Source organism: Notolepis coatsorum (assembly GCF_963971535.1).
Source record: "Notolepis coatsorum genome assembly, chromosome: 7".
In the NCBI taxonomy this organism is placed as follows: domain Eukaryota; kingdom Metazoa; phylum Chordata; class Actinopteri; order Aulopiformes; family Paralepididae; genus Notolepis; species Notolepis coatsorum.
This window is the reverse complement of record NC_140171.1, coordinates 134,468,926-134,485,826: the sequence shown is the minus strand read 5'-3', so window position 1 is coordinate 134,485,826 and position 16,901 is coordinate 134,468,926. Positions and strand designations below refer to the sequence as shown.

Here is a 16,901-nt window from a genome sequence, read left to right as displayed (position 1 = left end):
ATCAGTGAGCTGGATGCAATCCTACCTGGAGGGGAGAGAACAGATGGTAGAGGTAAACGGTACTCTATCCCCCCCCCTCACAGTGAGCTGTGGTGTTCCACAAGGAAGCATACTAGGACCGCTACTCTTCCTAATTTATGCAAATGACATGTCGTCAGCCTGTGACTGCAACTTGTTCCTGTTTGCGGACGACTCAGCCCTGCTGGTCTCTGACAAGAACAAGTTGCAGGTTGAAAAAAACCTCAGCTCGGAACTAGGCAAAATCTGCATATGGCTCGCTGATAACAAACTATCATTACACATGGGCAAAACAGAGTCCATTCTCTTTGGTTCAAATAACAAACTCAGCAAGACCGACGGCTTCTCAGTTACAGTGGGTGACAATATTGTCACAAGGAAAGATGAAATTATCTACCTGGGTTCCATCCTAGAGGCAAATCTTTCCTGTGACAAAATGGCATCCAATGTAATAAAAAAAGTCAACCAACGAACTAGATTCTTGTACCGGATCTCCTCTCTGGTAAACAAGAATACCCTGAAGACTCTGGCAGGAGCACTCATTCAAGGGTACTATGACTATGCGTGCACCTCATGGTACCAAAGCACCTCAAAGGCGCTTAAAACAAAATTACAAACATCACAAAACAAACTGGTCAGACTACTACTTGACCTGAACCCCAGAACCCACCTCACCCCTGCCCACTTTGACAACCTAGGATGGCTTAGAGTAGACGACAGAGTACAGCAACTTTGAATGGGCCTGGTCTACAAGATACACTATACGACCGGGGTGCCCATGTACATGTCAAAATACTTCCCAAAGGTCAGTGAATACCACAACCACTACACCAGAGGAAGCTCAACAAATCATGTTAAACCCAGATTCGGCTCAAACAAGGGACTAAACACGTTTCGCAATTATGCCACAACAATGTGGAACGCCCTACCCAAAGCTGTAAAGGAATGTGAATCCCTGCCCACATTCAAAACCGCTCTTAAAGAGCACCTACGGGAGGCTGCAATTCGAAACTGGCCACTGTAAATGCCCAAAACCCCCACCACCTCCTAATAGACAGTCTCCTCCCACCGCATGTATATATTCCCTCCCTGCCGTATGTATATTTCTCTCCCACCCACCCACCCCCTCCTAATGTACAGTCCCCTTCCCCTCCCCATCATATGTATATACTCTGTCAGGATCTAGGGGTAACAGTACTGTATATTTGAATACCGTTTATGTCACAAATGTATCAGTACTAAATACCTATATGTCCCTATGCCATAAATGTCATGTATGTTGTGTATGTCATAAATGTCTATATGAATTGAAATGGGGGACCCTGATGGAAACAAGACAAACGTCTTTCTCAGGTCTGCATCCCCTTAACAATTGTGTGTATTGAGCCGTACTGTATTGTACCCATTCTGCAATCTGTTAAATAAAGTTTTCATTAATTCAGAATAACAACATGCAACTTGACATTTCTGATTGTCATTTATTGTTGAGCCCCCACCAAAATGGTCGCAATTTCGAGCCCTTACAAATTTAGTGACTGCTCGGTGACACTCGTTCACCTTTTCCTGAGTCAGTTTACCCCGCTGTGCTAGCATGAAAGGATTTTCCTGAGGTGCGCGAGAACCACTAGCTGCAGCCTCAGTCTATTGTGATCATCTAAAATGGGAGAATATTTCGTCATTTAGGTTTTCCTAGTCAAGGAATCAAATAGTCTGCTATGGCTGCATTCGTAGCGCTAACGTTATTGTTTTAAAATGCGCAAAAAAACATGGCATCGATAAGAGGAATCGATAGTCACAGAGGCATGCGATTCCAGGAATTGGACAATTAGGAACCGGTTCCGGTTCTCGATTCCCATCCCTAGGTAGGATTGCATCCAGCTCACTGATAAACTATCAAAATTCTTGTCAATCAGAATGGGGTGATTGACAGTGTCGAAGGCCTTTTGAAGGTCCAGCATGACCATGCCGCAGTATTTGCCCACGTCCACCTCTTATTTGATTTGGTCATTCAAATAGAGAAGGCATGTGTCAGTGGAGTGGGATGTTCTGAAGCCAGATTGGAATTCGTAGATTAGATTTTTTTTCCGCAAGGTACTTTTCGACCTGTTCGTAGACTATTTTTTTCATGACTTTCGAGATGGAGGTAAGAATAGAAACAGGGCGGTAGTTGCCTGGGTCTAATTTGCTGCCTTTTTTGTGCAGGGGGGTCAATTTAAGTCTTTGTGTCCCTGTTTTATGGAGAGGTTTATTATGTGTGTGATGACTGGGGTGATTGCGGCTGCTGAGTCTCTGAGGAATTTGGAGGGGATATTGTCATGGCCAGTGGCCTTGGAGGGCGCTCCGTTTTGAGTACCTCATCTGTTGTTACCATTTCAAGTTTGAAGTCGTCTTTGCGGACCCCTAGGTTTTACTACTGATAAAGTTTAAAATGACACAAAAAGGAAACGTAGATTCTGAACTCAAGAGTAGACCTTATGATTGACCTTATGCAAGTTGTATGACAATTGCAATATCTGCTAAAATAACAGTAATATGAATGTTCATATAATTTAGCACTTGTTGAAATTACAAAAAGGGTGATTTATATCATTTTCAAGAAGAAAAGTGTGATATAATTACCCAAGAGTTACCTATGATTACAGGCACTACTAGTAAGATTTCTACATCAATATATCAGAGTTACCACAGAAACATGATGAAACCGATGAGAATGAACAAGGGTCCAATCCACAGGAGTTCTGCTGAACAGCATTAACCCTTTCACTACCGCACTGCCAAAGGGTTAACCATTTAACTACCGCACTACAGAAGGTTAACCCTTTCACTACCACACTAGTGGTAACCGTCTGTAGTGTGGTCGTGAAAGGGTTAAGGTGCAAAGGAAGCATTTACAAACAAAACTTGCTTTATCAACAAAAATAACATTCACGGTCAGTAGGGGCTGTTTACCCTCCAAGCTCCCTCCAAACAAATCCCACGTGGTTGGCTGCTGGGGGACGGGAACAAGGAAAGCAACAGTTGTGATAGGAGGATCAAGAAAAGAGGGCGGGTTTGAGATGGGTCAGTTGCTTTGTGGCAGGATTTCATTGGTCGTTTAGTGAATCCCCACCCTGTCCCCTCCCTCTCCATCCTCAGGTTCCATTCAGTGCATGTTTGAGAAGAGCAACAATCACTACTCCTGGAAGAAAGTCACCACCACAGTGCACAACATCATTGTGGGGAAACTGTGGATTGACCAGGTAAGAGGAAAAAGCTCAGAGGTGAACATTTTGCAACCGTGTCACATTTTGTGACCACCTGTTGAGATGGTGAGACAAAAAACTATAACTACTCGCACCAAAAACCCCTCCTTTTTCTTTTCTTTATTTTTTTATTGTCATGTATCACGTTAATCACCTGGAGGGGGGTGTGTGTGACAGTGAGAGAAACTACAACACAATTGTAATACTGCTAATTTAATTAGTATTTTAAGTGATAATTGAAAATAGCGTTCATAACAGTGTGTAAAACTGCAGCTGTTGTGCTGCTGTTGCACTGTTCAGAACATTGTGATTCGCTGTTAAAAGGCTGTCTTCTGCAGCACTGCGTGAGTTGGATGGTCTTCTGAACACAGGGGAGGGACGTGGAATGTTTTGTCTTTCTCCATAATTACTGACTTAATTTATTTTTGTGTCTTCACTAAGAATGAGCTGAAATTACATTGCTGGTATCTTTTTTTTAAGTTCTCTGCACCAAAACATGTCTCTTGCTTGTTTCCCTCCCACCAGTCCGGGGAGATCGATGTGGTGAACCACAGGACAGGCGATCGCTGCCACCTCAAGTTCGCTCCCTACAGTTACTTCTCCAGAGATGTAGCAAGAAAGGTGAGCTTCTGTCTCGTCTTTTGAACAGCTGATAAGTGTCCCTGCATTCTCTTATAGCAAGTTAAAGGACCATACCGGTCTAGTTTTGACTTCCCGCCATTACCGGAGATCCCCCCCCCCCCTTCCCGCCATTACCGGAGACCCCCCCCCTTCCCGCCATTACCGGAGATCGCCCCGTCTTCGACTAATTTAGTGTTTGTGGGTGTAATGGTGTGTTTCAGCTGATATCGGCTTACCTTACCTCAATGACTATGTAACATCAACCCATCCATCTACACTCATTGCACACACATCCACTTGCACACACTCACTTTAAACAAACACTCATTTTAGACACTTTAACACTACATTTTATTTATCTATTTATTAAAGAGATTTTCACTACATTCATACCTCATTTTCATTTGCACCTTGCCTTTAAAAAAAATTTAAACGTTTTTGTACCTCCATTGTCTGCATTTTTACTTCATTGTACTTAGGTTGTACTTTAGTTTGTATATTGTATAGTGTTATTCCTCTTTTACCTACTTTTTTACTGTATGAAGCACATTCTCAGGGGCTCATACAGAACCAAGCATTTCACTGTAATGTACATGTACCTTATACGTGACAAATAAAAACAAACTTGAACTACTAAATGCCATTCACACTGCCATTGATTGAAAGGTTGAAAAGCGGTGGGAAATACTCCATGAGACTTGAAACTAGCTAGTGATGCACCAATGTGAAATTGTGGCCGATACGATAACCGATATTAATATTGCTGTTCTGGCCGATACCGATATTTACCGATGTCGATATCTCTGTATAGAACTTTTTTATGATAATCAAATAAAGAGCTATTTTTCTTTTACTTTTATAACTTATTTTCAGAAATGACTGATATTTTAAAACTATTTAAGGTCAAAACAGAAAAGGAAAAAAAAGTACGAAAATAAAAAATAGTTTTTTTTTCTTTTCTTTTTTTTTAAATATATTTTTTTAGATATATATCAGCCCTATCTTGATATCGGACCGATACCGATGTGTAAAAAAACGGCCATGGCCGATATATCGTGCATCACTAAAACTAGCTAGGCATGGGTAATTCATCCTGGAATTTCACTCTTGAAGTTAGCTTTCGCTAACACTCTACTACAAGCCCTGAACTTCAAACTTCCGAATTCGAGTAGTTGCACTTGTTATTCACACTCGGGTGTTCCCAGTTGCACACATTTTAATGGCTTGTTGTAATGTAGAGTAATACAGTAACGTTAGCAAAAAATAAAAGGAGCCATGGTTGATTTGAATTTAAATGAATGGGGGCCCATCTCAACAGCACAACTATGTCAAAACATTTGTTTGCAAACAAAACGCATCATGCATTATATTCCAAGTCGTATTCACGATATTCTTCCAGTCGTATGCTCAGTATCTCCCAAACGCATGCATTTTCCATTTATAAGAAAAAAGAAATACCACTTTTAATAACTTTTAACACATTGAGTGCCACACCCCTTCCGGGAAGTGACCTGGCCTTGCCGTCCATTAACCCCATGTAAACGTAGTTGTAGTTTGTAGAGCTAAACCTATATTTTATATTATAGCTATGGGTCTAATAATGCTGTCGATTTGTCAGTGAGTTGCTTCCAGTCAACATGCAAAAAACTGATTATTTTTTCATCCGTACATTTCCGTTTTGAATATGAACATAGTTTGGGTGCTTCTGAATAATTCCAGGAAAAAGACGCGAAAACAGCGTTTTTGTGTAATTCAATAAACACGTTGTAATTTTTCGCCTGATTATCGAATCTTCCTGAAATCAACGCTAGATTATCATTATTATATCTCCTTGTGCATACATGAAATGTGCCCTGGAGCGTGGCGCTCCCCCCCCCCCCCTCCCCTCCTACACCCAACGGCACACAGCCACACACATAAAACACAGATAGCTTCAATCGTGGTAGAAAGAAATATCAGATCAACGCAAGCTTTTATATATAGAGTCCTTACCTGGTATCTGATGTAATGCAAAAAAAATTATCCAATTATCTGATTGCCATTCTAGTTATCCACAACGATCCTGTCTCCGACGTTATCGGGCGTTGCACATGAACGGGCGGGCAGGGTCAGTTGTCCAAACCATCCCTACAAGCGTGTGTTTTGCCGGAGTGTTTAGGCCCCGCCCCCACGCCACAGCTCGGTAGAGAAAAGAAACCACCCCGTTTCGAATGGAGTGCAATAATGGCCGAAGGCATTAGAGGGCGGTATAAGACCGTCTGCCAGCTCAGACACACTCAGAACAGTATGCACAAGGTGCCCCGCTGAATTATGAATGGCAACAGCAAATAAAAGAAATACTGTGAGAAAAACGTAGTTCTACGTTTCCGGTACTCAACCGTCGGGTGACAGAAACATAGTTCTACGTGAACGGCACCCAATGTGTTAATGATAATCTTGCAGTTTCTTGTCCGCTATCAAAGAGCAACTGAATGTGACATGTGCGCGTGTCTCTCTCAGGTAACGGGAGTAGTGACGGATCAGGATGGAAAGGCCCACTACGTGCTGTCGGGAACGTGGGACGAGAAGATGGAGTTCTCCAGGGTGATGCAGAGCAGTAAAGGAGAGAACGGCACGGAGGGCAAACAGAAGACTGTCTACCAGACTCTAAAAGCCAAAGAACTGTGGAAGAAGAACCCCCTACCGTGAGTTGACGTGTTTTATACAGGAAATGAGTAGAGTGTTGTTTTATACAGGAGATGAGTGGAGTGATGTTTTATACAGGAGATGAGTGGAGTGTTTTATACAGGAGATGAGTGGAGTGTTGTTTTATACAGGAGATGAGTGGAGTGTTGTTTTATACAGGAGATGAGTGGAGTGTTGTTTTATACAGGAGATGAGTGGAGTGTTGTTTTATACAGGAGATGAGTGGAGTGTTGTTTTATACAGGAGATGAGTGGAGTGTTGTGAGAGACAGGAGATGAGTCGAGTGTTGTGTGAGACGAGTCGTGTTTTAGGTCAGTTTTTCTCAACCCGTGTCTCTGATGTGGAATAGTTTTGACCCGATTTTGTTATTCACGAGGCGGACAACAGAGTCTTTGATTAACACTTTGAGTGCCACGCCGGGTTTTCCTTTTTACCCCCTTGATGCCACGGTCCACTTCAATGTTAACGTTAATATCGCCTAATCTATGTTTTAAATTATGGCTATGTGTCTAATCTGCCCGTCGCTTATCAAAGACTACTTTTCCAGTCAGTGCTGTCAAGGCAGATTGGTTTTTTATCGCTTCATTTCTGTTTCAGAGCATTTAGAAAAGCACCCGTCTTGAGATAAAAAACAGTTCATTCTGGACCATTCTATGATAATAGTCTTTTACTGTAATATTCCAGAACGTTGATATTCGTCGGCCTATTTATGAATCGTTTTCAAATAAACGCTAGATGATCAATATTATACGTGCACGCAAGCACATTCGGGCCGCGTGCGGATAATCGCCGTGTTGATTTCCTCTTGGACTTTTACAGTGAAACCGAAAGAGCCCATTTCACAAAACAGCCTATATCTTCATCAAAATTAGTCTGATTATCCTAACACTGATAACATAGATTCCTTACCTGACATCAGATGGTATCCAACTGGTATATTCCAATTCCTGATCACCATTCGAAAAAATCGATATAAGTGTATGGATCCAACGTGATACAGTAGTACACATGATTCCGCGGGGCTGAGAGGCTCCAGAATGAACTGTGGTAACCCCGGCTGGATCAGTCGACTGGAAAATGTGGAGTACCGGATTTTTTTCCCCATCCATTTTCATTGAGTCCATTCCAAAATCCCTTATGTCATCTGGGAGATGATAGGGGGCGCCTTTTTCCACATATGATCGCCGGCGGCGCTCTGGTATACTCGGGTAGGCTCGCGTGATGCAATATGATTTCAGATCACAAAAAAAAAAAAAAATCCGAGAAATCTCGTGAGTGGCTTTCAACATAACTATCGGAAACCCGAGATATCTCGTGTGTGGCAGTGAAAGTGTTAACACTTTGGGTGCCATGGGTTAAAGGGGAACTCCAACATTTTGGGAAATTAGCTTATTTAACATCTTCCCTGGAGTTAGACAAGAAGATACATACCTTTTTTGTCTCTGTGCGTGCATTTTAGCTTTGGGAATAGACGCTCCGTTAGCATAGCTTAGCTTCATCACTGGAAGTGAGGCAGGACAGTAGCCTTACAGTGCCTTACAGTGTATTGCAAGGTCTGACATTGACCAAATTTGATATGCATGACCTTGGTGGGCTCTAGGTCAACTCCTGAAAAGGGGGTCAATGTCAGACCTTGCAATCAAAAGTTAGGGGGCGCACTGAAATTATGGCAAGGGTTATTAGCCCCCTAACTTTTGATTGCAAAGTCTGACATTGACCCCCTTTTCAGGAGTTGACCTAGTTGCCCACCAAGGTCATGCATATCAAGTTTGGTCAATGTCAGACCTTGCAATACACTGTAAGGCACTGTAAGGCTACTGTCCTGCCTCACTTCCAGTGATGAAGCTAAGCTATGCTAACGGAGCGTCTATTCCCAAAGCTACAATGCACGCACAGAGACAAAAAAGGTATGTATCTTCTTGTCTAACTCCAGGGAAGATGTTAAATAAGCTAATTTCCCAAAATGTTGGAGTTCCCCTTTAAATTCATTATATACCATAGGTTGCCGGCTCTATTTGTCTATGGAGAAGTACCCCTTCTTTGCATGGCTATAACTTTTTAAATTCTATTGCTACATTGCCATTATTAGGGCCCATTCAAAGTCCTATATGTATTGTTCATTGTGTTTCAAGTTTCAAGTTTCTTTAATAGTTGTCATACAGAAGTACAGAATACTTTCATACAAAATGCTTCTTACTGTTACGCTCCAGAGACTGTGCTAGACAAGATAGTATCAAATAACATAGTATAGCATGTAATTTAGAAGAAGAAAATGAGGTCACAGTGTTCGGTATAGACGTATGTACAATGTTCTGAGTTACCATATAATATACAATACTATGCAGTGTACTAATGTACAGTACTATATAGTGCAAAGCAGAAATGGAATGAGGTACAATTTAGGTACAATTTACAGTAAGGTGTACGAGTTGTAGTGCAATCCTTCATCAATAAATATAAAGTGTGGGGAGTGGGTGCTACAGTGTGTTTGTTTAAAGTGGGTGTGTGCTATAAAGTGTGTGGAGTGGGTGCTACAGTGTGTTTGTTTAAAGTGAGTGTGTGCGTGTGGATGTGTGTGCTATGTGCGTTTGGTGGTTGTTGTTGTGTAGTGTTCATTGTTCGTTTAGCAGCCTGATGGCCTGGGGATAGAAGCTTCTTCTGAGTCTTTCTGTGCTCGCCTTGAGACTCCGGTATCGCTTGCCTGACCGCAGCAGTTCAAAGAGGCAGTAGACTGGAGTCTTTAATGATTCTCTTAGCCTTGCCCTTGCAACGTTAAACTTTTTCATTCACATATTCATAGTAAAGTATGGTCTAATGTATAAGTATGTTTTCATCTCTTTCTGCAGCTTTCTCCAGAACGTGATATATAGCCCCAAATGCATTATATTGATGATGAAATACAGTTTGATGGCAATCGGGGCGATATAAAAAATTTCAATTGGACGTACTCCTAGAATGATCTACGTATGATCTGATGATGACCGGATGGGCGGGGGATCGTTTATAATTCCGTGGGCAGCGTTATATCATTCATCTAGTGTGGGTGATATGTTCATCATAACAGTTTATATGGAATACGATCAAAAATAACGCTGAATCTTACCGTATCCTCCTCGCGCCGTTGGGCGATGAGCGTGGAACAGTCATTTACCTATTATGGTATGTAGAAATATCGGGTCCATTTCCAGCTTGTATAATAGTATATATGTCCAAATCATGTTGTTTATCGAGTTATTGGCAATCGATCGCTATGTATTGTGTCGAGATCGAGTCCCGTGAGCCAAACAGAGTGCCCGGAAGTAATATGGTCGACCAGCACAACCTCCATAGCACTTCCTGTTTGGCGATTGCGCCGATCGGCCACCAGATGGCGCTCCTGAACCGCCAGAGAGCTCAGTGGGTCCTCCTGGTGGATCTCAGGCCAGCGGAGGGGAAATATGAATCCGATCACAGATTTTTGAAATATTGATATAAGGACGCTGTACAGCGTCCTCCGGCAACTTGAGCATGGCCGGGAATGACGCTCTAAAGCGTTTTCCGGCAGTCAAAGTGTAGGATAGAGTTTACTGACGGAATGACATGTTGCAAAATGGAGAGAGACCTATGTTACAGCAATGGCCCTAGCCCTGATCTCTAAAGAATGGTGAGTATTTATACAGGAGGGGTAGATGAAACAAGTGGAGCATTGACGTACATAATATGAATATTAGATATGATGTACAGAGATATCTGGATAATGACGTACTTATGAGACAGTTGCGTGTGTGCATATGTGTGTACAAGTTGATGTGTAGAGAGAGAGAGAGAGAGAGCGAGAGAGAGGTTAGTGTGTACTGTGTAAATAGATATGTCTGGGAGTGAAGGCCATGTATATGCGAGTGTGTGTGTGTGTTGGTAAGAGAGAAGTGTGTTGGGAAGGAAGTGTGTTAGTACATTTCTGGTCTCCTAAGAGGGGAGATAGAGGAACAAGCAGGGCTGTGGAGAGATTCTCAGCCACTTAGCCACACACATGTTAATGCTACAGCAATGTGCGATATACCATATGAAACATGAGATTCCATGTTTTCTGGGGATATAAGGCATTGCAATTAGTGCACTGCATCCCTGCCCGAGCCCGACGGGGCCCTACCCGACCCGACGGGTTCGGGCTGGGTAGGGCTTTGTTTTTAAATAAATAATTCGGGCTCGGCCGGGCAGTGCCCTCTTTTTATTATTTTTTTTTTTTATTGCTCGCTCGCTATACTCATATAACTAGGGTTATAGGATAACCTTACGGTTTCAGTTTCTGTTTCGCGTAACGTAGTGCTGTCATCAGAGAGTGAAGCCTCGTGTCTGAGGAGTCCAGATGTATAAGTTAACAGATAAAATAGTAAAGGGAAAGGGAGAACTGCATTTTTGGAAACATTTGGATGTAATTACCGCAGCCCGCAGGGAGAACTCGAGGGGAGTAGAACAGTGATGAAGCCCTCAGGTGGATGATGAACAAATGAACCGGACCGACCGTCACCGAAGTGGCATTGGTTGTTTTAAGTTGGAATATAGCCAGTTGGCGAACGTTTTAATTTGTTCTTGGATGTATGTAGCCGGTTTTGTTTTGTTTTGTTAACGTTGTTCAACGCGTTGCTGACATCAACAGCGAAGTGGTGAGTCTGATTATTATTATTTGCTGGTGTGGGTCGCCGCTACCCTGTTCTGTTGTGCTTTCATTATATAAATGTTGCTCTGCTCGAAATCTGATTTCTGCTTTCTGTTTGTTTGTATAGGGACTGAGTAGGCTATTGTGTCGTGTGTGTGTCAAAGAAGATTCCATATAGCCTTCAATACGTTTTACGAGGCTGCCGTGTGAGTCAGTCTAAGCGAGCACTGGGACGGCATTCTAATAAGTGCGAAATGGGCTATGTAAATGCTTCTTAGTTTTCAGCGTGATATGCGTTATTTAGGCAGACCTTTTGGACATTTTCGTTTTTGTTTATTTATTAAGTTAATATATAAAGTGTTTAGAATATCTAAAACAAAAATTTATATTTGGCTATAATATAATGCTTGTTAGTTTTCAGCGCGATATGCGCCTATCTGTTATTTAGGCAGACCTATTGGACATTTTCGTTTTTGTTTATTTATTAAGTTCATATAAAACCGTGTTTTGAATATTTAAAACAATATTTCTTTAATAATATTGGTCTAAAAAAAAAAGTTTTCATTCGGGCTAGGGCTTCAAATGTTGCATTACAGTCGGGCTTATTGTCGGGCAGGGCCTGAACGTCATGGGCTCGGGCTGGGCACGGGCTTAATTTCAAGGCCCTTGCAGACCACTAATTGCAATCCATCGGAAAGTGAGTTGGGAGAGGACACAAATGAAAATTCTTCTTAAATCTGCAGAACCTTTTGTCAAACGTAAATAATGTTTAACACATTTTATCAGATCCGCCGTCTGCGTATGTTAGACAACATCCTGAGCTTTTTTTTTTTATTATTATTATTTTATATATATTATGCGTCAGGGCCTATAACTAGCGTTTTTGGAATTACAGCAGAAAAGCTTAAAAACATACTTATATTCTCGAAGTTATTAACACAACAATGTATGAATGAAAAAATATAACGTTCCCACATCCGGAACGATAGATAATCAATGTTGAATGGGCCATAGTAATGTCAATATAGCAATAACATTTAAAAAGTTATAGCCCTGCAAAGAAGGTAAACATCTCCATAGGGTTACAGTGCTGGCAGACTGGCTATAATGATGGGCACAATGCCTGGCGCCCAATGTGTTAAGCAAATAACAAGAGCTTGGAAAAAACTTGAACCCCCGAAAGTAAACAAATGGTTAGAAACGGTAGTGTATAGGACATACCTATATAGTATGGAAAAGGTAACCTACAAAATCAATAAGAATGAAAATATGCTGGGAAAAAGATGGGGTCTCTTTAAACTATGGAAAGGTACTAGATGACAGACAGATCAGTCTTTGAGAAGAGGATTTAAGTAACATGAAACAGTAATATCTTGATCTACTACTCAATTGTTGGGGAACACCCCTTAGGCCTACACCTACAATGAAAATTCAAGCCTTTTTACTTATTTTTTTTTTATTATTATTATTTTTTATATATATGTGGGGACGAGTAGGGATGGATATTAGATGTATACCATGGATGGATAGGTATACCAGTCCAGGATCTATACTGGTACTCACCCTTTTGTTTGTGTTTTTGTCTCTTGTTTTTGTATGGGTGATAAAAAAAAATGTCAAGATTTTAAATATGCGTATGTACATTTGTGTGTGTATGTAAGTATGGATATGTGCAGTTATGTATGTGCATGTGGGTACACATACTATACCTAAATGTAAAGTGACTTTCTTTGACACAATAAAGTATAAAAAAAATCTACAAATAAAAGTCGGACATAAGAGGTAGGATCCTCTAAGTCAGGGCTATTCAACTAAATTGTTCAGGGGGCCACATTGTCAGAAACCCAAGGGGCCAGGGGCCGGACTGCCACGGCGCCTCCCCGTGCTATGAATATATGTACACTTGACACAACACGCAACCACATTTTCACAACTTTTATTTAACTACATTGCAAAAGTAGTATACTTTTCAAAAAAAGTGCTTCATTTATGTGCCACATCTGCAACATCTCCTGCAAAAAGTGCTTCATTTATGACTGTGCAACAACTGCAACATCTCCTCTTCAACATTTCAATATAAAAATAAAATAAAAAACAAACAAGTGCATGATGTGCATCTGAACATTCTAACATCAACACTTGAACAAAAAAAACATTTATAGTGCAGCTGAGCTTATGAAAAAGTGCTTCATGTCTGTGCAACAACAGCAAATCACAGCATCTTATTAGCACTTATTGTCCACTCTTAACTCTCAAACATCAGGGGGGGTGGGGGGCAGACAGGCCTAGCCTACATACACACATCTAATGAGAGCGATTGCACTTCTTTGACTGGGCAATGGCAGAGAAAGAGGGTTCATATGTGAGGGCTACCCGCAAACAGTGATGCAAATGCTCATTTGTCAAGGAGGCACGGTTGCTTGTTTTAATGGCATTCATGTGAGAGAAACTGGATTCATAGGTGTATGTTGAGTAGGGATGGGTACCGAATTTGGTACTTTTGAGGTACCGAACCGAAACACGTCGGTACTACCGAGTATCGAATCAAGTGAGATACCATTTTTTTTTATTTTTTTATTTTTTTAACTTTTTTTACTTTTTTTTTTTTACTTTTTTTTTCATGTCAACGTTCACACGCACAATATATGCTTACCTAGGATTTGACTTGATTCAACAACAAAGCAGTCGGAGCAATTACAAGCCGAAAACTGTCGAAATTGTAGTTATTTGAAGTTTGGATTTTTTTTTCACGACTGAGGTAGGTAAATTAAATTTCTTGAGACTAAAGTACCGAAAAAAGGTACCGTTGGGTACCGGTATCGATTCACAGGTACCGGTATCGGTTCAAATGTGAAAGGTACCCATCCCTAATGTTGAGCCAAACATTGTTAGCACAGATATTGCCAGCGTTTTTATTTTGGGGAATGTGTCGACATGAATACACTTTATCCAAAATGTTGTGGTGGATTCATTCTCAAGTGCCTGCTTCAGAGCAGATGATGCTTGCATTTCAATTATTTCAAGTTGCAGGAGACTTTCATCAATGTGAAGTGATGCAAGGAACTCTTGTCCTTTTGTGGAAATAGCAGCTACATTGGCAAATGGGTTGCTCACAAAATGCATCAATTCTCTGGGCATGTCAAATTCATCAAATCGACTTGCAAAGTTTTCCCTCAATTTATCAATGACATCTGTCATTAACACTTTGGTTGCCTAAGGTTAAATTAATGATATACCATAGATTGCCAGCGCTATTTGTCTATGGAGAAAGTCCCCTTCTTTGCAGGGCTATAACTTTTTAAATTCTATTGCTACATTGCCATTATTAGGGCCCATTCAAAGTCCTATATGTATTGTTCATTGTGTAGCAACGTTAAACTTTTTCATTCACATATTCATAGTAAAGTATGGTCTAATGTATAAGTATGTTTTCATCTCTTTCTGCAGCTTTCTCCAGAACGTGATATATAGCCCCAAATGCATTATATTGATGATGAAATACAGTTTGATGGCAATCAGCGCGATATAAAAAATTCCAACTAGACGTACTTCTAGAAGTTACTACACGTCATCTGATGTTGACCGGATGGGCGAGGGGGCGTTTATAATTCCGTGGGCAGCGTTATACCAATCATCTAATGTGGGTCAAATGTTGATAATATCAGTTATTATCGAAGACGGTAACGTTACACGCTGAAACTCACCCCAGTCTCCGCGCGCCGTTGGGCGATCATCGTCGAGTAGAAATTTTATCATTATGGGATATATTATTACCCGGTCCATCTCCAGCTTGTATAATGGTATATACGTCCAAATCATGTTGTTTATCGAGTTATTGGCAATCGATCGCTATGTAGAGTGACGAGCTAGAGTCACGGGACATGTACCGAGTGGCCGGAAGCAATACGGACGTCTAGCAAAACCTCTAGTGCGCTTCCTGTTAAGCGCTTGCGCCGATCGGCCACCAGATGGCGCTCCTGAACCGCCAGAGAGCTCAGTGGGTCCTGCTGGTGGATCTCAGGCCAGCGGAGGGACATTATGAATCCGATCGCAGATTTTTGAAATATTGATATAAAGACGACGTACAGCGTCCCCCGGCAACTTTAGCATGGCCAGCAAAGACGTCTAAAGACGGCTCCCGGCACCCAAAGTGTTAATTGAGTGACTTTTGGCTCAATTGTGCGTGTGAACGTTGACATGAAAAGAAAAAAGTATTTTTTTTTCTTTTTTTTTTAATCATGTAATCTTTTGCGGGCCGGTCAGAATCAGGCCCGCGGGCCGCCAGTTGAATAGCCCTGCTCTAAGTGCTTAGATATAAAATGAACCAAGGCTGAGTACAAAGTGCTTGTATACTTCAATGCAATGGGGTTGTAGGATCAGGACAAGACAAATATATACTTACCTTGAGTATTATATGTTTAATTCTGTACAGTCATGGTCATGGAGTTTAAATGCTAATTTTTCACACTATTTTTCAAGTTGAAAGACAAAATTGTCAAATATTCTTGTTACCTGCAAGGTGGATAGGGGTGCTGGTAATTTACCTCAATCTCAAACCCCACCGGCCACCCTCTTTTCTTGATCCTCTAATCATTGGGAAGAGTTAGAAATCAATTCCATGCCCTTCCATGCTTCCTTTGTAGAGCCAAACACTTTACTTGCATATTCAGACTCAGCTGAACACAAATGTGCAAGGTCCTTCTTGTCACTTCACTGTAAAATAAAGGCTGAGACTTCCAAAAAGAAATAATAATAATAATTTTTCTATAAAAAAACATTTTAAAGTGAATTGTATCCTTTTTAAATGGCTTTTTAACACATTCGCGGCCATTCGATTTCCCCATCTAGCTGGGCCAGGTTTCCATTACATAGTTTCACTGTGCGTCACCTTGTTTGTAGAACTAAATCTATATTTTATATTATAGCTATGGATACAATACCATGGTCATTTGACAGTAACTATCTTCCGTTCAAGATGCAAAAAATAATACTTTTTTTTAGGGATGTCCCGATCGCCTTTTTTTGCTTCCGATCCGATCCCGATCATATGATTTTAAATATCTATCGATCCGATCGTTTCCGATCCGATCTTTCACATTAGTAATCAATTTTGACGCATTTTTGTCAGAAACTGGCAGAGTGAGACAAGCCCATCTGTTGCCTATAATAGGGCGCGAGAGCGGAGGCTTTTGTTATTACATTCACCCTGAGAAATGTTCTTCTGCTTCATATGAGAAATATTAAAAGTTTCAATATATGTTTGCACATTAGTATACATTCAGTGTTCGACTTACGTAATGGTCCATTCTGGTCTGAAACGATAATCCTGAAAAGTTAGTCTGAAAACTTCGCCTCCAGCCTGCTGCTTCATGAGTTTTTCCTCCACGCGGAATCTCCTCCTTGCAAACATTGCAACTGGCTTGACTTTCTATTTTTAAATGCTTAGTTCCAAACCTCTGACATTAAGTCTAGCTGCTCAAGTCAGTGGATATTAACCGTGTTTCGGGAGCGACGTGTTGTTGTTGTGATGTGGTCGCGACTCGCGTGTAGCGTCTAAATTAAAGGGAATGTTTGTTGCAACGGTGAAAATTAAAGGGGAATGTGTTTGTTGTGGATAATTATTCTGCTCTGTGTGACAATAAATACATGAATGATGATATATTATATGTAATTTAAAACCAAAACTAAGGCCTCCGTAT

The 16,901-nt window shown here is 41.0% G+C and overlaps 1 protein-coding gene across 3 annotated transcripts in view; it reads left to right on the top strand.

Moving 5' to 3' along the window:
• The window catches only part of LOC311232335 (oxysterol-binding protein 1-like), a 47,082-nt gene that overhangs the window by 19,170 nt on the left and 11,011 nt on the right, over positions 1 to 16,901 (top strand). For all 3 annotated transcript variants that reach the window (XM_084319097.1, XM_084319096.1, XM_084319095.1), the window contains exons 12-14: positions 3,154 to 3,257; positions 3,786 to 3,881; positions 6,381 to 6,565. In XM_084319097.1, the coding sequence (XP_084175223.1) occupies positions 3,154 to 3,257; positions 3,786 to 3,881; positions 6,381 to 6,565 (385 nt within the window). The remainder of the gene's footprint in view (positions 1 to 3,153; positions 3,258 to 3,785; positions 3,882 to 6,380; positions 6,566 to 16,901) is intronic.